Raw genomic sequence first — 27077 nt, 5'->3', positions numbered from 1 at the left:
GCAAATTTCTTTAATCACAACTCCCAAAATGAGAGAAACACTAAAAAAAAATCAAAGAATCTGACGTGAAACTCATGAGCTGCGGTTTTCCAGACATAAAGACTAACACAGCTTGACAGTTTAAACCTAATTAATGGCTTATTTAATCTTCAACGGGTTACAGGTCTTTGTAAAAACTGTAGTACTGCATTTGAAAAAAAATTTTTAAGCATTCTACTTGTTGTCCCCATATGTGCTAAAAGATAATCTGGGCTCCCATCAGCAAGTGGCTGAAACAGTTACTTCCTTTTATAAAATAAATCCTAACTTGCGTGTCTCCACTTTATTGCTCACCCATGTTTTTACCCCCTATTATGGAGTAGCAATTATCACCCTTGGAAGGAAGACCTTGGCAGTTAACCCATCAGTTCATTTTCTTGCACTAACTTAAGACCGCTCTGGTCTATCCAGCTGTCTGTCCTACACCGTTGTGATGTACTGTGCATTATACTGTAGATGCTCTGCCTAAGATTTTCAATGATCAATTTAATCATTTTACTCAAAGGCCATTTATTCTTTCTGTTGAATGGCAGAGTTGTGCTCTAATTATTGGGTGGATAGTCAGTCTTTTTCTAGGGTGGAAATGTCAAATACTAGAGGGCTATAAGTCACTCGGAGATAGCATGAACTGCGGATATTGGAGTCACAGACAACACAGTTGGACCTGGAGTAACACGGCAGATTAGGCAGCACCAGAGAAGCAAAAAAGTTGATGTTTCAGTTCCGGACCTTTCTTCAGAGGTGGGAAGGGTGAAGGGAGCTGGAAATAAATAGGGAGGGTGGGTGGGTGCAGGTGGGCGAAGAGGTGGGAGAGAAGATGGACAGGTTGTATCAAGTCAAGGAGGTAGGAGGCAGGATGAGTGGGGCTAGGGAAGGTAGGTGGGGTGATGATAGATTGGATGCAAGTAGAGGGTAGCGAAGACTGGTTGGTGGGAAGGATGGAGAAGATGATGGACAGTTTGTGTCAGGTCAAGAGGAAGGGTTAGGGCGACTGTCTGTGTGGAGTTTGCACAGTCTCCTCGTATCTGCATGGGTTTCCTCTGGGTGCTCCAGTTTCCTCCCACAGTCCAAGGATGTGTAGGTTAGGTGGACTGGCCACGCTAAATTGCCCATAGTGTTCAGGGAGGTAGAGGGTGTATATTAGGTGGGTCATAGGGGGATTGATGCTCTGAGGTTTGGCGTGGACATGTTGGACCCAAGAGCCTGTTTCCACACTGTAAGGATTCTATGGATTCTAAAAAGGTCTGGGATTTCTAGGTGAGTGAAAAAGCAATTAGCATATACCCACAGGATAACAGCCACTATTTTATTTACTACAATCCTTAATCAGGCTTCTGTTAAAATAACTGAATCAAGCTTTGGTATTTGCATGTGGCCATGATGATCATGGCCTGCTACAGGAAGGATATTGTGAAACTTGAAAGGGTTCAAAAAAAATTTACAAAGATGTTGCCAAGATTGGAGGGTTTGAATGAGAGGAAGAGGCTGCATAGGCTATGGCTATCTTCCCTGGAGCGTCAGAGGTGGAGGGTGACCGTACAGAGGTTTATAAAATCGTGATGGGCATAGATAGGGTGAATAGAGAAGATCTTATCCCCGAGGTTTGGAGTCCACAACCACAGAGCACAGGTGTAAGGTTAGAAGGAAAAGATTTAAAAGGGGCCTAAGAGGCAAACGTTTCATGCAGAGGGTTGTGTGTGTATTGATTGAGCTGCCATAGGAAGTGGTGGAGGCTGGTACAATTACAACAGTTAGAGGGCATCTGGATGGGTACATGAACAGGAAGGGTTTAGAGGGATATGGGTCAAATGTTGGAAAATGGGACTAGATGTATTTAGGAAATCTGGTCACTGAGGATGATTTGGACTGATCAGTCTGTTTCTGTTCTGCATATCTCTATGATTCTGTGATAAAGCTGTGTTTAATTCTCAAAGTAATACGACAACTGAGGTTCAGAGGCACAACCATATCTTCACTAGCTTCTCTTAGAAGTTGAAGTTGCACCTAATCTAGATTTGGTGATTTATTTTCTGTCAAATTTGATTGACTTTAGGACATATTACAGAGTTTATGTTTCACACATTGCTTCCTAAACTACAATATGTACAACTGATTCTAAATTGTCTGAAAAGGCACACAAAGACAATATTAAGAACAATATTCAAGACTTGTGCTTCCACATAAAGGTGACGTTTTTGGTCTCTTATAGGCCATATTTATCCTCTTATAGTTGAAGAAATATATTTAGGTTTTCCTCAATTTCCATTTTACTTGTCAATATTTTTTCTAGAGTGCTTCATTCTCCTAATTTCCTCTTTAAATTGCACCTCTGCATGTTCTAAACCTTCACGCTTTCTAAGAACTGAGCTCTCAGCAGATGCCAAAATAGCCTCTATTTTGCCTCATCCCACATATATTCCTTGCCATCTAGGAGTTCTATGTTTGCACATCACATCCTTAATCTTTCTGGGTACTTATTTTTCTGAAGTGTCCCTCTCTCCTCCTCGAACAGGTCTCATTGCTATGACACTGAATTACATTTATGTAGCTATTTCCTGTGTGCACTTTCACTTTGTGTACTGATTCTTTCTCAACATATACTGGGTAAGTTGAAATGCAGTTATTAGCGTTTTTTTTTTCCATTCTCAGAAATTTGCTTCAATATTTGTTCTATTCTCCTCACTTCCGAGAAGTATACTTTGTATACTCCCAGCAGCATGATTGGCCCTTATGTGTTCTTCAGTTCACCCCAGCTAGCCTCATTCAATGATAATGGGAACTGCAGATGCTGGAGAATTCCAAGATAATAAAATGTGAGGCAAGATGAACACAGCAGGCCAAGCAGCATCTCAGGAGCACAAAAGCTGACGTTTCGGGCCTAGACCCTTCATCAGAGAGGGGGATGGGGAGAGGGAACTGGAATAAATAGGGAGAGGCGGACCGAAGATGGAGAGTAAAGAAGATAGGTGGAGAGAGTGTCGGTGGGGAGATAGGGAGGGGATAGGTCAGTCCAGGGAAGACGGACAGGTCAAGGAGGTGGGATGAGGTTAGTAGGTAGCTGGGGGTGCGGCTTGGTGTGGGAGGAAGGGATGGGTGAGGGGAAGAACCGGTTAGGGAGGCAGAGACAGGTTGGACTGGTTTTAGGATGCAGTGGGTGGGGGGGGGGGGGGGGGGGGGGGGGGAAGAGAGAGGTGGGGGGGGGAGGGAGGAGAAAGAGCTGGGCTGGTTGTGTGGTGCAGTGGGGGGAGGGGACGAACTGGGCTGGTTTAGGGATGCAGTAGGGGAAGGGGAGATTTTGAAACTGGTGAAGTCCACATTGATACCATATGGCTGCAGGGTTCCCAGGCGGAATATGAGTTGCTGTTCCTGCAACCTTCGGGTGGCATCACTGTGGCAGTGCAGGAGGCCCATGATGGACATGTCATCTAGAGAATGGGAGGGGGAGTGGAAATGGTTTGCGACTGGGAGGTGCAGTTGTTTGTTGCGAACTGAGCGGAGGTGATCTGCAAAGCGGTCCCCAAGCCTCTGCTTGGTCTCCCCAATGTAGAGGAAGCCGCACCGGGCACAGCGGACGCAGCATACCACATTGGCAGATGTGCAGGCGAACCTCTGCTTAATGTGGAATGTCATCATGGGGCCTGGGATGGGGGTGAGGGAGGAGGCGCGGGGACAAGTGCAGCATTTCCTGCGGTTGCAGGGGAAGGTGCCGGGTGTGGTGGGGTTGGAGGGCAGTGTGGAGCGAACAAGGGAGTCACGGAGAGAGTGGTCTCTCCGGAAAGTAGACAGGGGAGGGGATGGAAAAATGTCTTGGGTGGTGGGGTCGGATTGTAAATGGCGGAAGTGTCGGAGGATAATGCATTGTATCCGGAGGTTGGTAGGGTGGTGTGTGAGAACAAGGGGGATCCTCTTTGGGCGGTTGTGGCGGGGGCGGCGTGTGAGGGATGTGTTGCGGGAAATACGGGAGACGCGGTCAAGGGCGTTCTCGATCACTGTGGGGGGAAAGTTGCGGTCCTTGAAGAACTTGGACATCTGGGATGTGCAGGAGTGGAATGTCTTATCGTGGGAGCAGATGCGGCGGAGGCGGAGGAATTGGGAATAGGGGATTGAATTTTTGCAGGAGGGTGGGTGGGAGGAGGTGTATTCTAGGTAGCTGTGGGAGTCGGTCGGCTTGAAATGGACATCAGTTACAAGCTGGTTGCCTGAGATGGAGACTGAGAGGTCCAGGAAGGTGAAGGATGTGCTGGAGATGGCCCAGGTGAACTGAAGGTTGGGGTGGAAGGTGTTGGTGAAGTGGATGAACTGTTCGAGCTCCTCTGGGGAGCAAGAGGCGGCGCCGATACAGTCATCAATGTACCGGAGGAAGACGTGGGGTTTGGGGCCTGTGTAGGTGCGGAAGAGGGACTGTTCCACGTAACCTACCCGCCTCCCCCCCTCTCCCTATTTATTCCAGTTCCCTCTCCCCATCCCCCTCTCTGATGAAGGGTCTAGGCCCGAAACGTCAGCTTTTGTGCTCCTGAGATGCTGCTTGGCCTGCTGTGTTCATCCAGCCTCACATTTTATTAGCCTCATTCAATGATTATTTGCAGTATCCTCTCTTCTCAGAGCTGAAATTGACACAAGAATGTTATTTTATTGAGAGGAATATTTCATTGCCAACAAGGAACTCTGAGGTCTGGACCATGCAGCATACTGCTTTTACTTATTGTATATAGTGCAAACAGTCCTGTAAATAGAGTGGTGGATGCCTTGTGACTCGTCAGCCCAAACTGCTCAGCTTAGGAAGCCTTTTAAAATCATTAGTTCCTTTATCCCCAGTTACAACTAATCTACCAATGCTCAAAATACAGTGGGTAGCAGTGAAAGCCCATAAATCCTCAATCAGCCATGAAAATTCACAAAAGGGCAATAAATGTCTCCCATTCTATAAATAAAATGGAGGAAAATAATAAGGGACTGCTCTCCCAATCACAGGCTAAGTTCATCAGTGAATCTGTCAGCAAAAGTGGAAAGAAACAAACCATGTGACTTGAAGAGCAGCAAACAAGTTAAGTGCCAGCAGTGACAAGGTAGTAGGTGGGTTGGGGACTGGGGATGTGACAGGAGGCGCCAAGCTGGGAGGAAAAATGGGAAACTGCCATTGGGGAGAGGGGACAGAGTGTGAAGCTGCAATGGGGAAATGAAACACTGCAGGAAACTGCAAATTGGGGAGTGGAAGAGTGTGGGAAGCTGCCAGGTAGCTTCAGGCAGGCTGCAAAAATGGAATTGACAGGGTGAGGGAGGCTGTAAGGGGAGTGCGAAAGGGAGAGGAAGACATCAAGAAGGGAATGGGAAGCTACAGGGTGGAGTGGTAGAAAGCAGGAGGCTGCAAGGGGAGTTGGAAAGAGCAAGAGAAAGATATAACAATTTCAAACAGAGGAGAAATTAAACACAAGCTAATTAAAAGCTAGGACAATTTAAAATCACTGTTTAAAAAAACATGCAAATGAACGTGGAATCTGTAGTTTAATGCTGTGTAATGGTCAGGAGCTACTACAAGGGTGACATACTGGAAAGACACTTTGTCAACTGTTAAATAAAATTTGACTTAATAACTGCCTGACTAAAATATTCCCATTTTTGTTACTGTATTTTTGTGATGTAAATGCATTAGCCATGATCTCAGCCATCTGGAAGGCGTGTTTAGTGCTTCGACTGTCTGTTGATACCTTGTGCCTGCTGTATTGCATCAATTTAAACACATGGTAGACGGGAAATTACTGCTTTTATTGTGCGTTGTAGCTTTAAATTTAATGGAGGGTTGATAATTATTGAGAATACTGGTGAATGTTTCTGATTTTTCATCTGAGTCAAAGTCCCATAACGTCAACACGAATACTGAAAGCAACATTACTACGTGACTGCATCATCTAATAAAGGAGCTATAGGGAAGGAAAGTAGACACTAAAAATGAAAAACAGCCCTCAAAAGGAGTCCTAAAATAAATATTGTGCCCTGAACTCTATACCTATTATGGTTTCTTTAAAGTATTAAAAGGGGCTGGAGACACCATTTGGCTCAGTTATCTAGACAGTAGGCTTGTGCTTCAGAATAATGCTAACACCATGAAGTTCGATCTCTGTTCAGAGTGGAATTAGGGCCCATTACTCTCCCTACTCCTATAAACAACAGCATTAAATTGAGAGATAACAAGGTGTAGAGCTGGATGAACACAGCAGGCCAAGGAGCGTCAGAGGAGCAGGAAAGCTGACGTTTCAGGCCTAGACCCTTCTTCCATTTCTGAAGAAGGCCTGCTGTGTTCATCCAGCTCTACACCTTGTTACCTCAGATTCTCCAGCATCTGTAGTTCCTACTATCTCTGATAAACTGTGGTTCAGTGACATGAGGAATCAAAGATGCTTTCTCGAAGAAAGCATTAGAATGATCAGAGTTTCACAGAAATATAATTAGACTATAAAAAAATTCCCTTACGCCACGCAAGGAGACATTTAAAAAATCTTGGTCAAGCAGGTGTGCTTTACAGAGTAGAGAGGTGGATAGGTAGCAAGATTTAGCCAGCTTTCTAGAGCAAAGGTCTCAATGGCTGAAGACACAGCAGATAACAGAAGCAGCTTGTAGATGAGAAAGAAAAGGGGACAAAAATTGAACCTTGGGAGACTACAATGTTTAATATGTCAACTGATCATGAAAAAATAAAGCTAGGGATTATCTTCACAGTCCTTGATGATGTTGGAGCAGGGAAGCGTTTACAGAAAGGAGAGAAAGTTCAACAGTGTGAGATATATTCAGCCAGTTCTGGTGAAGGAATGACTAAATCAATTCTACACTAGACACACTCATCCATGTGCCTTAAACTTGGAACAAATATAGCAAGTGTGGGTCTTTACTTGGGACAAGATGTTAAAGGCAGAAATTAGGTCATAATGAAGACGACTGTCAGTACCGTCGCAAGTGGGACAAACAACTGGAAATTGCGAGGAAAAAATGAAGTAAACAAAGGTTTTCAGGAAAGCCTTACCTTTGATCAAGATGATGAGTACTCAGATGGTGTATTTAGGAACGGGCTTAAGATCTTACAATAGTAGTTTCAACAAAGCAAGGTAATGAGATCACAGAGGTGGGGTTAGTCAGAGCAGAGGAAGGAGTAGGAAAGAATGTGAAGAGATTTTGCTGAGAAACTCACAGTGAGGCTTGGTGAGGATGACAAAGTTGATTTTGCGGAGAGTTAAAATTGAACAAGTTAACATGCTGTCAAGAAGTAGATACAAAAATGGGAAAGAGACATGATTTGGTGGTAAAGGTCACCATCAATGTAGCAGTTTGGACAATGCAGGAGTTGGAAGCAAAATCTCCTCGCATGGTGATAACTAAGTGCAAGGTGTTGACATTTGAGAGTCACATTTCTCTAAAATTCATGATGCTGATGTGATCACCAATAGTTAGACCATCATAGCAAAAACCTTGATTGCTAGTAAAAACACATACTCGCAACATACAATAAGAAGGGTAGTGATCAATTTAGCTTCTACACGGGTCTAAAAAAAATGAATGGGTAGCTGGTATGAATAGTCCCAAGCAGTTGCACTGCACAAATTAATCAATGATTTGCAATTATGGATATGGGCAATAAGTAGCAGCAACAGGTGCCTTGATCAGTCCTTGGAAGGATGTAGAAAGGTAGCTTTGATCTATACTGGGGAATTCAAGCCTAACACTTTGTATCAAGAGGAGATGTACTAATAGAATGAGGGAGAAAATAAAGTTGACACATCTTAGCAACATGAAACAAGAAACCAAGAGGAAAGGGGGAATATGATACAACAGGTTTGGGTCTGAAGCTAGAGTCAAAATACAAAAACTAATGTGCACAAACAAAAATCCAGGGCAAATAGGCATGGCAAAAATTCAGATATACACGTTCTTGCTACAACAGCTGATGGAAAGGAACCAGTACAACAGAATTTGAAGTTAAAACAATGATCCTGAAGTTGGATGATGTTAACCAGAAGGTAGGTGAAAGTACAGTCAATTTGGACTACAGTAGCTTTACACTTTATCTGACTGAATTACCAACCCAGAGATCACAAATGGAATCTTCTGTTCTCACTGGTGGCAGGCTTGGACCATGGAAAGGACATTTAATTAGATGGCATGGAGGAAAGCCTGATTGGCACTATCTTCCCACCTCTGCTAGGATTAAGCTGTAGGCAAGGCAGGCAATGTTTACCTTCCCACCTGCACCATCACTAATTAAGATCCTTAATGGTCTAATAAATGACCACTCAATGACCTGAAACCTCTGTTACTGTGATTAATTCGGGGCAGGTGGGCATGTCAGCACTTGGTGTGTATGAGAGCTGGAACTATGTGTACAATTCACCATCTCCAAGCTGGGTTCCCTGGATCAAATAAACCTAGTGCCTAATCAAGAGATGCAACATCAGGAACAGAGGTGGAAGCCGCTGACAGCTAAACTCTACCCTTGCTATCAACCTCACTTCCCTTCAACCACTGCCAAACATTACTTACCTGTGGCCTGGCTAGTTTCAAGGTCCTGAGGAGTTTATTTATGCAGCAGCCACAACCTCTCCTTTTGCACAGCCAAACACAAGAATTGCCACACTCTGATGGACCAGAAGTACTGTTTCCAGGGTCATGACTCCTAGGAAGGACATTCATAGATTCCCTTCCATGATGGCATCACTATGCTTTACTATCTTTTACTTTGGTGGGTCTTCCTGTAAAGAGGCAGAATAGATCTTTCCCAAGTTCTCCAGCCAGTAAGCAAGACTTCCAGTGTCTTGAGTTTCCACTCCCTGAACTCATGCTATGTTAGGCCTATCTAGTCTAGCCTATGAGAGTCCTATAATTTGCCCTCAAGGCAACTAATGATGAGCCATAAATACAACCTGGTCAGTATCACCCACATCACAATAATAATTTGTTCAAAATCCCAGGATAACTCTTACCACTTCTGTTGATGTTTCTGCATGCTCTGAAGTAACGTGTTCCTGGAGAGTTGTTTCCGTGAACCCCATTTTCCCACAGTAAGGACAAGTAAAAGACTGTGGCTGTTCAACTGACAAGGCTTCCCCACCGTAATACAAATCTGTAAAACAATAAGACACACATTAATACATGCAATAGCCTGAATACTTTGTGTGGGACAAGTACCAAGTAGATGCTCTTCCCCCCAAATGATATTAAGCTAAAGCAACGCTGCTTATAATCCACAAAATATAGTAAGCATCACTAAAAAGTGATTAGAGATTACCAGGGCAATGGCCCGAGTTTTGCAGTAGTTACAGTGTTGGTCACTTTCTTTGAAAACTGACATCAACTCTGAACACCAAATGTGCAGTTAAACATTTGGTTCGAAGTTTCTCCAGAAAGTACATTGCTGAACACCCCTCCAAAGTTGAATATCACTGAACTAACAAGATCATCCATACTTCAGTTCTTCACACAACCTTTTCAGTAAACTTGCATTGGAAGTGAAGTAGCTCAGAGTGAGGAGCGGACAAGGGCGTGGCGGAGAGAGTTGTCTCTCCAGAAGGCAAACAAGGGTGGGGTTGGAAAACTGTCTTTAGTGGTGGGGTCGGATTGTAGATGGTGGAAGTGTCGGTGGATGACGCGTTGTATCCAGAGGTTGGTGGGGTGGTATGTGAGGATGAGGGGGGATTCTCTTTTGGCGGTTATTGCGGGGGTGGGGTGTGAGGGATGAGGTGCGGGAAATGCAGGAGACATGGTTAAAGGTGTTCTCAACCACTGCGGGGGGGGGTTGGTGGCAGGGAGAGTTGCAGTCCTTGAAGAACGAGGACATCTGGGATGTGCGGGAGTGGAATGCCTCATCCTGGGAGCAGATGCAGTGGAGGCGAATGAATTGGGAATAGGAGATGGAATTTTTGCAGGAAGGTGGGTGGGAGGAGGTGTATTCCAGGTAACTGTGGGAGTCAGTAGGCTTGAAATGGACATCAGTTCGTAGGTGGTTGCCTGAGATGGAGACAGAAAGGTCCAGGAAGGTGAGGAATGTGTTGGAGACGGTCCTTATCACATCAGGAGACCTCCCACCCACAGCCTCCAACCTCAGTTTTCCCCCAACCACGCACAGCCCGCTTCTATCTCCTTCCCAAAATCCACAAACCCGCCTGCCCTGGTGGACCTATTGTCTCTGCCTGCTCCTGCCTCACCAAACTCATCTCCACCTATGTGGACTCCATTTTCTCCCCCTTGGTCCAGGAACTCCCCACCTACATCCGTAACACCACCCACACCCTCCACCTCCTCCAGAACTTCCAATTCCCAGTTTCCCAACACCTCATTTTCACCATGGACTTCCAGTCCCTATACACCTGCATTCCCCATGCAGATGGCCTACAGTCCCTCCGCTTCTTCCTGTCCTGCAGACCCAACCAGGCCCCCTCCACTGACACCCTCATCCACTTAGCCGAACTCATCCTCACCCTCAACAACTTCTCTTTCGATTCCTCCCACTTCCTACAGACAAAGGGGTGGTCATGGGTACCCGCATGGGCCCAAGCTATGCCTGCCTCTTTGTAGGTTATGTGGAACAGTCCCTCTTTTGCATCTACACTGGCCCTAAACCCCATCTCTTCCTCCGTTACATTGATGACTGTGTCGGCGCCGCCTCATGCTCCCAAGAGGAGCTCGAACAGTTTATCCATTTCACCAACACCTTCCACCCTAACCTTCAGTTCACCTGGACCAACTCCAACACATCCCTCACCTTCCTGGACCTTTCCGTCTCCATCTCAGGCAACCACCAAGCCCACCGACTCACACAGTTACCTGGAATACACCTCCGCCCACCCACCTTCCTGCAAAAATTCCATCCCCTATTCCCAATTCCTTCGCCTCCGTCGCATCTGCTCCCAGGATGAGGCATTCCACTCCCGCACATCTCTGATGTCCTCGTTCTTCAAGGACAACTTCCCCCCCCGCAGTGGTCGAGAACGCCCTCAACCGTGTCTCCTGCATTTCCCGCACCTCATCCCTCACGCCCCGCCCCTGCAATAACCGCCAACAGAGAATCCCCCTAGTCCTCAAATATCACCCCACCAACCTTCGGACACAACGCATCATCCTCCGACACAGCCACCATCTACTATTCAACCCCACCACTAAAGACATTTTTCCATCCCCACCCTTGTCTGCCTTCCGGAGAGACCACTCTCTCCGTGACTCCCTTATCCGCTCCACACTCCCCTCCAACCCCACCACTTTCCCCTGCAACCACAGGAAGTGCTATACCTGCTCCCACACCTCCTCCCTCACCCCCATCCCAGGCCCCAAGATGACTTTCCACATCAAGCAGATGTTCACCTGCACATCCGCCAATGTGGTATACAGCATCTGCTGTACCTGGTGTGGCTACCTCTACATTGGGGAAACCAAGTGGAGGCTTGGGGACCACTTTGAAGAACACCTACACTCAATTCGCAGTAAACAACTGCACCTTCCAGTCGCGAACCATTTCAACTCCCCCTCCCATTCCTTAGACGACATGTCCATCCTGGGCCTCCTGCAGTGCCATAATGATGTCACCCGTAAGTTGCAGGAGCAGTAACTCATATTCCGCTTGGAAACCCTGCAACCTCATGGTATCAATGTGGATTTCACCAGCTTCAAAATCTCCCCTCCCCCCACTGCATTCCAAAACCAGCCCAGCTCGCCCCCGCCTGACTAACCTGTTCTTCCTCTCACCTATCCCCTCCTCCCACCTCAAGCCGCACCTCCCTTTCCTACCTTCTAACCTCATCCCGCCCCCTGACCGGTCCGTCCTTTCCCTCCCTACCTCCCTGCCCATACTCTCCTCTCCACCTATCTTCTCCTCTATCCATCTTCAGTCCGCCCCACCCTCTCTCCCTATTTATTTCAGAATCCTCCCCCCATCCTGCTGTTCTGAAGGGTGTAGGCCCGAAACGTCAGCTTTTGTGCTCCTAAGATGCTGCTTGGCCTGCTGTGTTCATGCAGCCCCACACTTTGTTATTTTGGATTCTCCAGCATCTGCAGTTCCCATTACCTCTGAAGGTAAAAGAAGCACTTAGCTTACACCCTCTGGCTCACTACTTGAGAGTACAGTTCTTTATGGTTGGCTGCCCAAACACATTTGATCACACTACTACTAATGTTTGGAGACTCCATTAACTTGCTGCCAAAAACAAACTGACAGTATTAAATGGGAAATCCACTCTCATAAAAATCATCAGATTTTTGCAGATTATTTTCTTAGACACCAGAGGCCATTCCTTTACCACCTGTTATAAAATTCAGTACATCATAATTACAATCATTTTTCAAGCTTTTTAACATTATTAAGCTTGTAACAGCTTTCTGCTTTCAGAAATCAGCGTTATCCATGGTGTTAATCTGGAAAAGAGGGGGAAGAGAATACGTACAGATCTACTAAAATATTTCCCCATACTACGGGTAGATTGCAAAGAAAAACTTGATCAATTAGAGATAACTTTCTTAAACTGAAGAGAAATAAGAGGATTGATTTGAAGGATTTAATTAAAATAATGAAATTATTTATGTGTAACAATTGAGCAGGTCGACAATGAGGGGGCAGACAATAAGAGAAACCACTTGACCCTCTAAGCATGAGTATCAAAGATAAAGAGTTGGTATACAGAACATTTAAAAGAGCACAAAGAAGAATAAAAGCAGCAGGTCTGACAGCATCTGTGGAGAGAAATCATAGATAATGTTTTGGGTGCAGTGACCCTTCTTCAGAACTGATTGTTAATGATAGGTGGAGTTAGTGCCCAAAGAGAGAAATTAGGCGTTGGACAGACAAAGGGAAGGATAATAATCAGCCTGAGAGAATGAATTCAAGGGCCCAAACACTTCCCCCAGGTGAAGCAATGCTTTTCCTGCACTTCACTCAATCTAATCTACTGCATTCGCTGCTCAAAGTGTGGTCTTAAACAACATAACTGCAAATCAGAGCTCAAAAGCTAAGTGCAGCATTCTCAAATGCTAACTGAACTCAGTTTGGTTTACAAGATAGTAATGGTCTTCCTGTGTTGCACACTGGAATTCACTTAAATGTCTGCTCTCCCTGTAAACTGGCAATCACAAATGGGATTTTCTGATGTTTTGTTTAGAGAAATATTTTAGAATTTTATAAATTGAACTGACATTCTTTGTCTTGGACTGTGTAACAAACCATCCATATACAGAAACACAAGATATAGGAGAGACTGTGCCTATCCCATGGGGCAGCACGGTGGCTCAGTGGTCAGCACTGCTGCCTCTCAGCACCAGGGATCTGGGTTCGATTCCAGCCTTGGGAGACTGTCTGTGTGGAATTTGCACATTCTCCTCGTGTCTGCGTGGGTTTTGTCCGGGTGCTCCAGTTTCCTCCCACAGTCCAAAAGATGTTTAGGTTAGGTGAGTTAGACAAGGGAAATGCAGGAACATTGGGTCTGGATGGGGTGCTCTTTGGAGGGGTGGCGTGGACTTGTTGGGCCTAATGGCCTGATTCCACACTGTAGGGATTCTATGAATTCTAACACCATTCAACAAGACTATGGCTGATCATCTATATGACAGAATTTTCTCATGCTACTTCAACAAGTTATGTCTTTAAGTTCTACAAATGTTTGGTTTCTGTTCTGAACAAACTCACTGACTGTGACTCCACAGCCCCCAAGGTTAGAGAATTCCAAAGATTCACCTCTCTCCAAGAAATTCCTCCTCATCTATGTCCAAAACAACCTACCCCTTATTCTGAGATTGCTCTTTCTGATTCCACACTCTCCCAGAAAAAAAACAGGTGGTGCATAGTCTATTGTACTCCAAACATTTTTTGGGAAAAATAAAAACTGACTGATTAATTTGCTAACTGCAGAAAAAAGTAAACAATTAAAATATCCAAAAACAGATTTTTAGTCTTTAAATTTCAATACTAATCTCTTCAGTTCCACACAAGCCATTTCCTGAATTGAATTCACTAACCATACATACACTCTCTTGAATAACTGACACTAGAGAACAGGAGGTAGCAGTATTCAATCAATTTGTCTGTTCCTACTTCCTACGTACTTTTACAACATATAGAACGATGATACAATCCACATGCACAATTAAAACTGCGAGATTAGATAGTGCAAGTAAGCATTGCTTATGCATCTCTGGTACTTAGATATGAATGCTGTCCTTAATTATGGGATAAAAGCACACTCCTCCTTTGTTGTAAATGTTTCATGGAAAATTAATCAATTTTCAGGTCACAATGCTAATATGGCACAGAAATTGCAAAAACAATTGCAGTTTCAGCATTACACAGGAACGGCTCGTGTGTTTTAGAATTTTGCATTCTATTGAAGTTAGATTTATGACTAAATAAAAGGAACAGTATTGAGGATCTAATCATGTTTTATCCTTACAATGCCTACCAAATATGGCAAAAAGTTCCCTCACTCAGCAACGACCGACTACTCCTCTGACCCAAAAATCCCCAGCCCCGGTAATCTGACTTTGCTGAACTAAATACATTCCCCTCTATTGTGAGCTGATCCTGACACCTATGTTCATGTTCACTTACCTGACATCCAATCTTGACTCTACCTGGCATCCCGAGTCCCCAAACAAATGCCACCCTAACCCATCATTTGATGTAGCTTAGTGTCAGTGAAGTTTTAAAAGCAGGATTCTTCGAAGAGGTCCTGCATCAAGATCTTCCTTACACTAAATCCCTGTAAATAGTGACATCCACTTAGCAGTTTCTTCAAATGCTTCCACTATAATGAAATGAACCAATTGAGGGATTGTTCCCACAGTCTTAAATGTTACCAATTATCTGAATGCAGAATTCTGGCATGATTACATGTCCTCCAGCCTGCATTTTCTGCAGTTATTAATTTTCTGTTGGACCCAAACAAGGGTCATTTTTTTCTAGACACAGAGAATTCAAAGTCCTGACACAGCCCTTTTGATTGTCCAGGCATGCATTAGTTTTGACAACTTATCTGAAGTTCTGTTCTGAAATTAGCACCATTGAAATCATTCAAAAGTTGCCCAACACTTCCTAAAGTGTTCCAGGATTGTCTTGATTGAATCCCTAACTTAATTGCCGAATTTAAGAATCAAAATCAACTGTAAACTTGAGATTCATCACTATAAACAACACATATTTGTACAGTGCCTTGAACTTAACAGAGCATCCCAAAGGTCTTTTCAGGAGCACTTTAGAACATAGAATGACAATGAGTCGCGTCAAGAGTTTGATGGTTAGATTAGCAATAGCTTGGTGAAAGAAATAGGTTTTAAAGAGTCTCTTAAAAGGAATAAGGCAAGGCAGAGGAGTGGAGAAGAGTAGGAAGTATAATCCAGAAGTTGATGCATATTCCAGAACTTGGAATGTAGGCAACTGGACACATGCTCATGAGTTATGCAGCAAATAAACTCAAGGGGCCAAATTAAATGAGCAAAGATTTCTCAGAGGATAGGGAGATTACAGACATGGGGAGGGGATAGACCATTGAAGCATTTCAAAACCAAGACAGCATTAAAATCAAAGGCATTGCATGACCGGGGGCTAATGCACATCAGCAAGCACTGGAACAAGAGGAAACTTGGACCTACTACATCTTAAGACCCTGGTCAGAAAGTTTCAGATGACCTCATTTATGTAGGGTAGAATGTGGAATTCATATGAAACATAGAGGAATAGTAGAGTCTAGAGGTAACAAAAGCACAAATATGAGTGTTTCGGCTGATGAGCCATGATAGGGGTTTGCTGACTGACATTGTCAATTTCTAAGTTTGTAGTCTCAGTGACGTCACAAAGGAGGCCTTAGGAGGCTGTCAGGATCAAATGAGACACCAATGTTGTGAACAGATTGAGTCAATCTCAGACTGCTGTCAGGGAAAGCAATACAGCCACTAGTCAGGGGTTTGGCACACTTAAAACAATGGCTTAAATCTTCAAAGTATTTAGTTTGAAGAAATTTCAGTTCCTCCAGTTCTGACTGTCAGATATATAGTCTGATAAATAACCAATGCTGGTGTTAGAAGGCTGTGGTGAGGCACAACTGGACACGATCAGCACAAACTAATTATCTTCAAATTATGTTGTTGAGGGCCAACATGTACATGGGAGGGAGCCAAGGAAAGATTCTTATAGAGTTACAAAGATAACAGTGCAGGGGCAAGAGGAGAAGCTATTGCAAGTGATCCTCTAGTTATGGTTAGATAGATGATAATAGAACAGGCAAAAATTGTGTGACAACAAAAGGGATGAGACAGTAGAAAGTCGGACTTCAACTAGACCAGTAATGCAAAGGCCCAAGCTACTACTCTGGCAACAGCTTCAAATCCCATGACAGCAGCAGGCTGAACTTAAATATGATCAATAATTTTAGAATTGAAGATTATTCACAGCAATGAGACCATGCAATTATAATTGACATTAAAAAAAAACCTGGTTCACTTAGATCCCTGAGAAAAATCTGTTCATGTCTACATTTACTTCCCACCCACAGCAACGCAGCTGACTCTTAATTCCCCTCTAAAATGGCCAAGCAAACCACTCAACTCAATGGTAATTAAGACAACAATATTGGTCTTGCTGACATCACCTACATCCCACAAAAGCATAAAACTCACACCCAGCTGGAAGGGTAGAGCAGGATGGTATGTTCAATTGTGTCAAAGGATACAGAGAGGTGAAGAAGGCCTAAGAAGGGAAATTTACTTGTTTGTCAAAGTCCCATTAATCACCTTATCATGCAGGATAATAGCCATTCCATTACTTCAGCAGGAATGGAGAATGGCTCAAACATGAGTTCTGGGAAAGAACTTAAATGGATTTGGAAGGAGACAACATGTTTAAGAAGAAAGGGAGGCAGGGTGGAACTAGACAATAGGCTGTAAGGACGCTGGAGTCAGGGGTTTTAAGGAAAAGGTGTGTTGACGGAAGATTTAAAAGGCAATGTAACACCTGAGAGAGAACTGGTTACAATACCAACTAATAAGAGGCAGGTGAGAAACATTAAAACCAGTTTGACCAGTAAGTTAATGGAAGGGGGGAGATAAAGGTGAAAAGACTGTTTCCAATTTACTGATAAAGATGTTCATTAATTCCTAATCTTTGTTTTTGGAGGCAAGGATGACAGGACAAGAAAGAACAGAATAAGACAATGATTTACCATAAAGAAATAATGGGCAAATCTTTGCATTCCAGGATCATCCTGGGACAGCATGGTCGCTCAGTGATTAGCACTGCCACCTCTCAGCGCTAGGGACCAGGGTTCAATTCCAGCCTCGGGTGACTGTAGAGTTTTCATGTTCTCCCCAAGTCTACATGGGTTTCCTCTAGGTGCTCCAGTGTCCTCCCACAGTCCAAATGATTTGCAGGTTAGGTGGATTGCCCATGCTAAATTGCCCCGAGTCCAGGGATGTGTGAGTTAGCCACAGGAAATGCAGTGGGGTGGGTGGGATGCTCTTCAGAGGGTCAATGTGGACTTGATGGACCGAATGGCCTGTTTCTACACTGTCGGGATGCTAGAATTCTATGATCCCGGAATAACATGCAGTTCTAGTAGAAGAGAGGAAGACATGATAGCATTTTACATAGTTCAGCTAGATCTGGTGATGAATGGCCAAAACAAATTGGCCCTTCAAGCCACTGCTCCTTGAACTGGAGAAGCAAAACGTAACCATGCCACGTATAATCTTCCATTTGCTGAGACAACATACACACTGGTTATCAATCCAGAGAAGACAGCATAAAATTCTCTGCTGGCACTGTCTGAGATTCTTGCTTTTAGATGAGATGTTAAACTGAGGGCCTCTCCCCCTTTCAAAGTAGATGTAAAGGATTCCATAAAATGATTCCAAAGAACAAAGGAGTTACTCCTGGCATTCTGATCATTATTTATTCCTGAAATGACATCACAGAAGCAGGATTATCTGGTCATTATCACAATACTATGTCAGAGTTTTGTTCTGCATAAAATGGACTCCCCAACTCCTATATTACAAACAAGCAGTCTCTGTATAGCAAACAGGTTACATTAAGTCACTGTTTGTAAATGCAGGAAATGTTCAAATGTTGGATCTTTAAAATTACATCTCTGAATGAGACCATGCTTATAAGCATGGGCATCCACAAGTGCCTGTAGTAACTATACTTCAAAACTATACCTCAAAAACTAAAAAATGATTTTAAAGTCCAAATTTTGTAGAAAGCACTATATAAATGCAAGTCGCTCTTTTCCCTATTGTACAGAGGTAGAAAGTTAGCTTGTGCTGCATTAGCAGATATGAATATTGGCAGGTCACAGAACTCAACTGACTTTGACGTTGCCTGCCGAAGAAATGGAATGAAAAGAAAATTAGTTCAGCTCGATATTCACCACTATTATCTAAGCTAAGCTGGCAAGTACAAGGCTAAAAACAAAATTGGGTTTGATTGAGCTAAGCTGCCCTCAGTGCAAGTAGTTCACCAGTACTTTATATTCATTTTCAAATACGAGAATGTTTATTTTTTTCCTCCTGGCTATGGGGAAACTTGATCCATCTTAATACACAGTTCAAATGATTTGAGAATGCATTGGGCTGCCACCATGAAAGAAGATATATGTGTATTACCCAACCAGGTGGCTTGTTAGACCACTTCAGAGGGTAATAAGATTTAACCACAACATAGGATTGGAATTCAGTAAAAGATGATGCATTCCATGATTTTACAATGAGCCATACACTTGCATAGGTATACAACAACATGCATTTACAGACTATTAACTCATGAATAACAATTTTTACAGAAAAGCAACACATGCTAAATGGCAAAATCTCAGCATCGCTTTGTCAATTAACCTATTCTATATTTAGGAATAAGTGCAGACCAACAGGCTCTCAAAACTCACCCAACCACTTTGAGATTACATTTGATCTCTACACTGAGTAATTAAGCCCTGTTCAAGAATCACATTGGGTTTGTAGGCAAGATTGGCAGCACTAGAAATTCTGTCTTAAAATGTTTTTCAAACTGGAAACTTAATTCCCAACAAACGGGTCATAATATCTTAATCACGCAATCTCGCAATCCCACATAGCATCTCTCAAAGTCTGTGGGCAAAGGGGGGAAAGAGAGAAGTGTTAGGGTAAGCATCATTGGCAAGGGAATAGAATTAATGCATGTAAACAAAATGCTGCTTTGCTTCGAACATTGTAGTCTATGTGGCGTAGGCATGGTGCAACCAGTCTGCAAGCACAGAAGAAACTATGGGGTCAAGTGGATTGCTGCACAAAAGAGTGAAATGTCACTGTTATAGATATTTAGGTTGTTCTAATATCTGCCAAAAATTCTTTAAAAGACATGTAGATGAGGAAAAAGTGACAAAGGCTCCTCAAAAGACTCCAACCCTAGTAGTGCAGAATATGAATAAAGTCACACTTGGCTCATTGCCCCTGCACTGACTCACTAAATGAGCATATTGCCCAGTGCCAATCTCCTGCTTTTTCTCCATACTCTTCTACACATTTTCTATACAAATAATCATCCAATTCTCTCCTGAATGTAGTTGGACCTGCCTCCACCATGCTTCCAGGCAGTGCTTCCACACCCTAATTACATGCTGAATAAAAAAGTTTTTCCTCACTTCACCTTTGCTTCTTATGCAGATCACTTTAAATCTATGCTCTTTTGTTCTTAGAATCACAGAGTTTTACATCTTGGAAACAGACCCATCAGTCCAACTCATCCATGCCAACCCAAATATCCTGACTTAATCTTGTCCAACTAACTTCCAATTTGTTCACATCCTTCCCATAATGTGGCACCCAGAGCTGTATGCAATACTCCAGTTTATATCAGGATGTTGTGTGGTTTTGAGGATATTAGCTAAAAGGAGAGATTGGAAGAATTTGGTTTGTTTTCACTTGAACAAAGGATGAGGGGCAACCCATTAGAAGGTTACAAAATTATGAAAGGCAGAGATGGATAAGGTGGATAAAACAACATTAACCATGTCCATGTATATGAGCGCAAAAAGGGGAAGCAGAATGAGGGTCACAAGTAAAACGTATCTCCTGAAAGGGGGGGTGGGGGGGAGAAACTATCACAGGAAAACAATTTGTATGTATGAAGACAAAGATGAAAAAGAAATAAAGTGCTGTGATGGGTGAAGGTCTGGGAAGTAGAAGTGGTTAGAAGTTGTAAAGGGGAAGCAAAGGGCAAGAGTTTAGGAGTTGGTGAAGTTGGTTAGGATGTGGAGGAGGAAGAGGATAGATTAGGACCAAAGTGAGTGGGAGGGGTATTGGTTGTAATTAGAACCTGGCTGGGAATAGGAAGTTGAGAGAGGGGGATTAGGATAAAGAGGGACGGGAAATGCATTTGCCTAAATCAATATACTTGGTGGCGAATTTTAACAATATTTGGAGGAGATCAGAATTTGTTTTTTTAATAATGTGAATATGTAATCATGTAATCCTTTCCACTAAAAAATTATGACTGAAGGTACAGCAAACTTCAAGTCAAATTGTGGGGTACAGCAGCAGAGTGTGGAGTGGGGTTACATAAGACAATACAGCAGCTAGACTAACAATGTAAAGATGCAAATTTAAATCTCACTACAGCTGGAGAGTTCAAATTCAGTTTTTATATAAATCTGGAATTAAAATGAGATATTTACAACAGTGACCATAAAATTACTGCATCATCATAAAAACACAAGTGATCATGTCCTTAGGTGAAGGAAACTGTTGACAGGTACTTAAGAAAGGCAATTCTAGTCTTACAAAGTTGATGGACCACTTAAACAAAACAAGGGAAGGTTGATTAAAATTATACATCAATAAGGATGTTCAAATGATGTTCAATAAAATTCCACATAGTAGATTAGTTAGTAAAATCAAAGTCCAGGGGATTTGAAGGGCACTGGCAGCATGGAAACACCATTCCCAAATTCTTCAAGCAGAACTCAGTGCTGAATTGTCCGTTAGACTGGACAAAAATAAACAGTAATAGTTTCTCCCAGAACTCTGCAGCTTATATGAACAGCATTTTAACCATGAATACCACACACTAGAAGCAGCAATATAACCACATTGGTCAAACTGAGATAAGCAAGAATTCACCCTACCATCTCCCCGGCAAATAAGAGCTGTAACCCCTTGCTTCCAGCTGAGCAGTCACAAGCAATGCCTATTCTACTAGTCCTTCTACCAAGCAAAAGCCAGCCTCCTCACCTGGACATATTATCCTCTTCCAACTGAATGTTTCTCAGGTAATTAAAGCCAACCTCCTCATGTCCCAAAGATAGCAGGAACTGTAGATGCTGGAGAATCTGAGATAACAAGGTGTACAGCTGGATGAACACAGCAGGAAAGAGGATCTGGGCCCAAAACGTCAGCTTTCCTGCCTCTCTAAAGCTGCGTGGCCTGCTGTGTTCATCCAGCTCTACATCTTGTTATCTCCTCATGTCCCACTCTAGCATTATGTTTCCCTCTTGTTCTCCTCTCCCTCAACTCAATTTCCTGCCCCTCATCCTTCCACCTATTTTAAGGCAAACAAAACAAAGTGCTGTAAAACTCAGGAGGTCCAGTAGCATCTGTGGAGAAACACACTATTAACGTTGTGAAACCAATATGACACTTCTTTGAAGTATCTTCCCTATTTTGCATCTGAAGAGTGGTAGGAGATTGCTTAAAACAGGTGGTGGTAGGTGGGTGGGGTAGGCAGGTCAGGTGGAACAAAAGGAAATTATCAGGCAAGACAAATTTAAATGTCAACTTCTGGCATTATGAGATTTAAATCCATATTCTCAGAACATTAGCCTAGGGTTTTGCATTAGCAATCCAATGACAGTACCATTGCTTCATCTTGGCTGTGCATACTGAAAAAGGTGACAGTTAGGGTCAGGGAACTGGAAACTGCTGAAATGCCATAGGGTGCCAGGTGAATCATGAATGTAGGTGGAAAGGGACTGGACAAAGGGAGGAAAAAATGTCAAGGTAGGAAGAAATAGAGTCAATTGGGGCAGGAACGATTCACTACTTGTCTGTGGATTTTGGGAGAGGGACAGAGATAAAAGGGAGTGGTTTGGGGGTGGGGACAATAAGGTGGGAAACTGTGGATAGAAAACTTCCAGAGGAGATGAGATGAGTGATAGTAACGGCATACTATCTAATCTTGTATACCTTATACCACTGCTCATCTTAACTACCTACAAACAATCCAATGAAACCATCTGGTAAAGTTTAAAAGCTAGTCAGCCGTCACCTGGCCAGCTAGCTTAGATAGAAAGAGCACAGTACCAATAACGGTCATTGGTCAATCCCAATACTTACCAATATTGCTGGTTTCCAACTGAGACTTGTGTACTTTACATTGAGTAGGTACACTCAAGGACAAAAGAGGGAATTTATGTGTGGAGCCAGAGGAACTGGGCAAAGTCTTTCATGAATAATTTGCATCAGTATTCACAGAGAAGGACATGGGCGATGGTGAGTCTTGCGAGGGTTATATTGATATTCTGCTGCATGTCAATGTTAAAAATGGAGGTGTTTGGTGTTTTAAAAAGCACAATGGTAGACGAGTCCACTGGATCTGATGTGATGTACCTAAGAATTCAGAGAGTGAGGCAGGCAAGGAAATTGCTGGGACCTTGAACGAAAACTTTGCATCTTCTTTAGGTACAAAAGAGATTTCAGAGGACTGGAGAAGGAGAATAATCATCATTGTCCTTTGTTTAAGAAGGGCAACAAGGATATTCAGGAAATTACAGGCAGTGAACGTTCCATTAGTGGCAGGAAAATTATTGGAGAAGACCTTCAGGATAAGATTTACTCATATTGGAAAAATATGTGCTTATTCGAGCTAGGGAGCATGGTTTTGTGCAGAGAAGGGCACCTCTCTCAAACTTAATTGAGATTTTTGAGGAAGCAGAACGATTATTGATGAAGACATGGCAGTACATATTGTCTATACAGACTTTAAGGCGGCCTTTGGCAAGGTCCCTCATGGCAGGATGGCATAAAGGTGAAGTCACATGGGATCCATGGTAAGCTAGTAAGTAGGATACAGAACAAGCTTAGTCATAGAAGACAGAGTAATGGTGGAAGGATATTTTTCTGACTGGAGATCTGTGACCGGGGTCAGTGCTGAGGCCCCGATTGCTTGAAATAAGTATAAATGATGTGGAGGAGAACATAAGTGGCCTCATTAGTAAGTTTGTGGACAACACAAAGGTTGGGGGAGCTGCCAATACTGAGGATTGCCAGAGAATACAGCAGGATATAGACAGGTAACAGGCTTAGGCAGAGAAATGGCAGATGAAGTTTAATCCAGACAAATGCAAAGTGATGCATTTTAGAAGATCCAGCCCAGAAGGGAAGTATACAGTAAATGGTACAACACTAGGAAGCATTAACATATAGAGGGATCTAAACATACTGGTCCCTAGTTTGCCGAACATGGCAACACATGTGGATAAAGCTGGTCAAGAAGTCATATGGCATGTTGTCTTCATTAGTCAGGGCATTGAGTATAATGACTGGCAAGTCATGTTGCAGCTGTACGGAACTTTATTTAGTCTACGTTTGGAATACTGCTTACAGTTCTGGTTGCCAACTACCAAATGGATGTAATGGCTTTGGAGAGTGCACAGAAATGGTTACCAGGATGCTGCCAGTTTGGAGGGTATTAGCTATGGAGGAGAGATTGAACAAACTCGGTTTGTTTTCACTTGAATGTTGAAGCATGAAGGACGACCTAATAGATGCTTACAAAATTATGAGGCACAGAGAGAATGGGTAGTCTGTGCCTTTTCCCAGGGTAAAAATGCCAACTACCAGGAGACATAGGTTTAAGGTAGGAGGTTTGAGAGGAAAGTGTGTTTATTTTTTCCCTTACACGGAGGGTGGCAAGTGCCTGGAATGCCTTGCCAAAGGAGGTCACAGAATCATAGAGCTGTACAGCATGGAAACAAACTCTTCAGACCAACTCGTCCATGCCAACCAGATATCATAAATAAATCCAGTACCATTTGCCAACATTTGGCTCATATCCCTCTAAACCCTTCCTATTCATTTGCCCATACCGATGCCTTTTAAATGTTGTCAATGTACCAGCCTCCACCACTTCTTCTGGCAGCTCAGTTCATACATCCACCACCCTCTGCGTGAGAAGGTTGCCCTTTAGGTCCCTTTTAATTTTTCCCCTTTCACCTTAAACCTATGCCCTCTAGTTTTGGACCCTGCTACCCTCGGATAAAGACCTTGTCTAATCATCCTATCCGTGTCCCTCACGATTTTATTAACCTCTATAAGGTTACAGGACTCAGGCTTCAATGATCCAGGGAAAACAGCACCAGACTAATCAGCCTCATTATAGCTCAAATTCTCCAACCCTGATAACACACTTGCAAATCTTTTCTGAACGCTTTCAAGTTTCACAATATCCTTCCTATAGCAGGGAGACCAGAATTGCATGCAGTATTCCAGAAGTGGCCGAGCCAATGTCCTGTACAGCTGGAAGATGACTTCCCAACTGTTATAAGCAATGCACTGATGTTGGAGGTGGATACAATAGCAATGTTGAAGAGATATCTTAACAGATGTAAGAATAGGCAGGGAATAGAGGGATACGGACTATGAAGAGGTAAAATGCTTTCAGTTAGAAAGGTGTGTGTTGGCACTGACTGAGTGGGCCAAAGGTCCTGTTCCTGCACTTCACCAGTCTTTGTTCTGGTCAATATATCAGACAGAAGCCTAAATAATACAAAAATTTTGATCCCAAAGTTCTTTTGGTGACAAAACAGGTTAATGTGTGTTGAAGTAGCATGACCTTGACAAATGTCTCGCATATGCACATACGGCTGTTTGTTCCGTGGCGTGCAGACGTTTTATTGCCATTCTAGGCAACGTCATCAGGGTGCAGCCTCTAACTGGAATGCTGGTGTTCTGCTCCGTTCCAAATTTATATGATCCTCTGGTGTAATGGACCTTATGACTTCTAATTCTGTTTTTCAGCAGCAGTCTGTATATGGGGTCTATTTCTATGTGCTTGTTAATGGAATCCAAAGTTGAGAACTAGGCCTTCAGAAATTCCTTTGCATGTCTATTGTTCACTTGTCCCAGTCAAATTGATGACTTCCATTGTCTGTGTTTGTCGAGACAAGTGAATATTGGTCATGTCTTTTTTTACTGTAAAAGATACACATAGACAATGATGGCCATTAATTTGGCTGGGACAAAGTGACTATATTGGATCAAGTACACAATGGACATGCAAGGGAATTTCTGAAGGCCTGACTCTCAACACGAGATTCCATTAACACATACATAGAAATAGATCTCCTACACAGACCGCCGCTGAAAAATGGAACCGCAAGTCACAAGACCCATCATGCCAGAATATCTCTCAAATTCGGAATGGAGCAGAACACCAATGTTTCAATTAGAGGTCGCACTGATGATGTTGCCTAGAATTGTAACAAAACGTCTGCACATCACAGAACAATCAGCTTGGCGAGCAAATGAACAATCGCATCCATAACCTGTGCTACAAATTTTCACTCAGACCTTAAAAATATGTATATACACAAAATGTTAAAAGTGAAACCAACTATCAAGTTGCCAAAAAAAAAGTATGTAGTTCTTAGGACATTTTACTGACAGCTTTTAAAACGGTACAATGAAGCAGAATCAATGGCTGATTGTGAAAACGAAAACAGTTTTATGCTTTCAATTGAAATCTGCTTTCCCAACTAATTAAATATAATCTTCATATCCTGGCCTTTGCAAACAACACACTTCTATTCAGATCTTACAAAAACTGCAAAGAATCAATCCTTTAAAATACGTACCAAAATCTACTCTTGTTAATATGCACTGCATTGGATGGTCAGTTGTGTGCCTCGTAGTAGTGGCCCCACTTTCATAACAAGACGCACACAGGTCGTAGTCGTAACAAATTAAGCACTTATATCTGCGACCTCGAAAATTTCCTTTCAAACACGCATCACAGCTAACACCTAGAAGACAAGGAGAGATCAGAGGAAATGTGAATTTTCCAAAGAGGCCTTACAATCAGTTTGAACAGAAAGTTTCAGTAGTGATACAAGTGATTTGCATCTGTAATTGTAGCACAAAACCAGTTTAAAATAAATACCCAAGGATCTAGGCCCGAAACGTCAGCTTTTGTGCTCCTAAGATGCTGCTTGGCCTGCTGTTTTCATCCAGCTCCACACTTTGTTATCTCGGATTTTCCAGCATCTGCAGTTCCCATTATCTCTGACCCAAAATAATTACTTTTATTCTACAATAGCTTTTTCTCTTATCCACCTCAATTTCAAGGAGCAGCAGAAAGAGCAAGGGTGACATGGCTGGACATTAAATGCTGGCCCTGCCAATGACACCGCCATTCTTATAAGCTTAAAAAACTCTTCATATATAGTTTGTAAAAAGCCCACTGTGGTTTATTCCTTAATCAGGTTTAGTAGAGAAAAGCAGAGACATTTTTACAAGCACTTTCTTAATTAACTTGTATTAAAACTCTGAGATAATGCAAACACCAAAAACATTAAGAATTTTGAGAGCTTTTGTTTGTAGTTTGTGGTCTTAATTCGTCAGGGTAGGGGTGATGATGATCATATCTGTCATTGGCCTCTGCCTTTTATATTTTAAATGTATTCGTTCTAACATCAAACTATAAGTGACAGTATAACGGAGGGATTTGAAAATGTTATTCCCTATGATTTTAACTAAACAGGTATCTTTTGCATACATTTCTTTAATTTCTCTGAAGATGGACTGAAACAAAAGAATTTAATTATGTTAAAGACAGGTGTAAATTGCTAAGTTGTTTGTTTTCTTTGTATGGAACAGGGCCATAGACGTTACCAAGTTTACTAATTTCATACACAGTCTGTCTAAATGTCATTGTAAAACAAAACATGCTACACCTTCCCAGAATAATCTTACTTGGCTTTCATTAAATACCTTCCGACTTCGTACAAAAGACGATGCAAGGGTTAAAGGGTATCATTTTAATCACAATTCAGGGT

The 27077-nt window shown here is 42.8% G+C and overlaps 1 protein-coding gene across 4 annotated transcripts in view; it reads right to left on the bottom strand.

Annotated features, from left to right (window-relative positions):
- The window catches only part of kcmf1 (potassium channel modulatory factor 1), a 120357-nt gene that overhangs the window by 40145 nt on the left and 53135 nt on the right, over nucleotides 1–27077 (bottom strand). For all 4 annotated transcript variants that reach the window (XM_048527430.2, XM_048527432.2, XM_048527433.2 and 1 more), the window contains 2 exons: nucleotides 25878–26045; nucleotides 9006–9145 (listed from right to left, as the gene is read on the bottom strand). In XM_048527430.2, coding sequence (XP_048383387.1) covers nucleotides 9006–9145; nucleotides 25878–26045 — 308 coding nt within the window. The remainder of the gene's footprint in view (nucleotides 1–9005; nucleotides 9146–25877; nucleotides 26046–27077) is intronic.

Source organism: Stegostoma tigrinum, chromosome 3 (assembly GCF_030684315.1).
Source record: "Stegostoma tigrinum isolate sSteTig4 chromosome 3, sSteTig4.hap1, whole genome shotgun sequence".
In the NCBI taxonomy this organism is placed as follows: Eukaryota; Metazoa; Chordata; class Chondrichthyes; order Orectolobiformes; family Stegostomatidae; genus Stegostoma; species Stegostoma tigrinum.
This window is presented reverse-complemented; position numbering and strand designations above follow the sequence as displayed.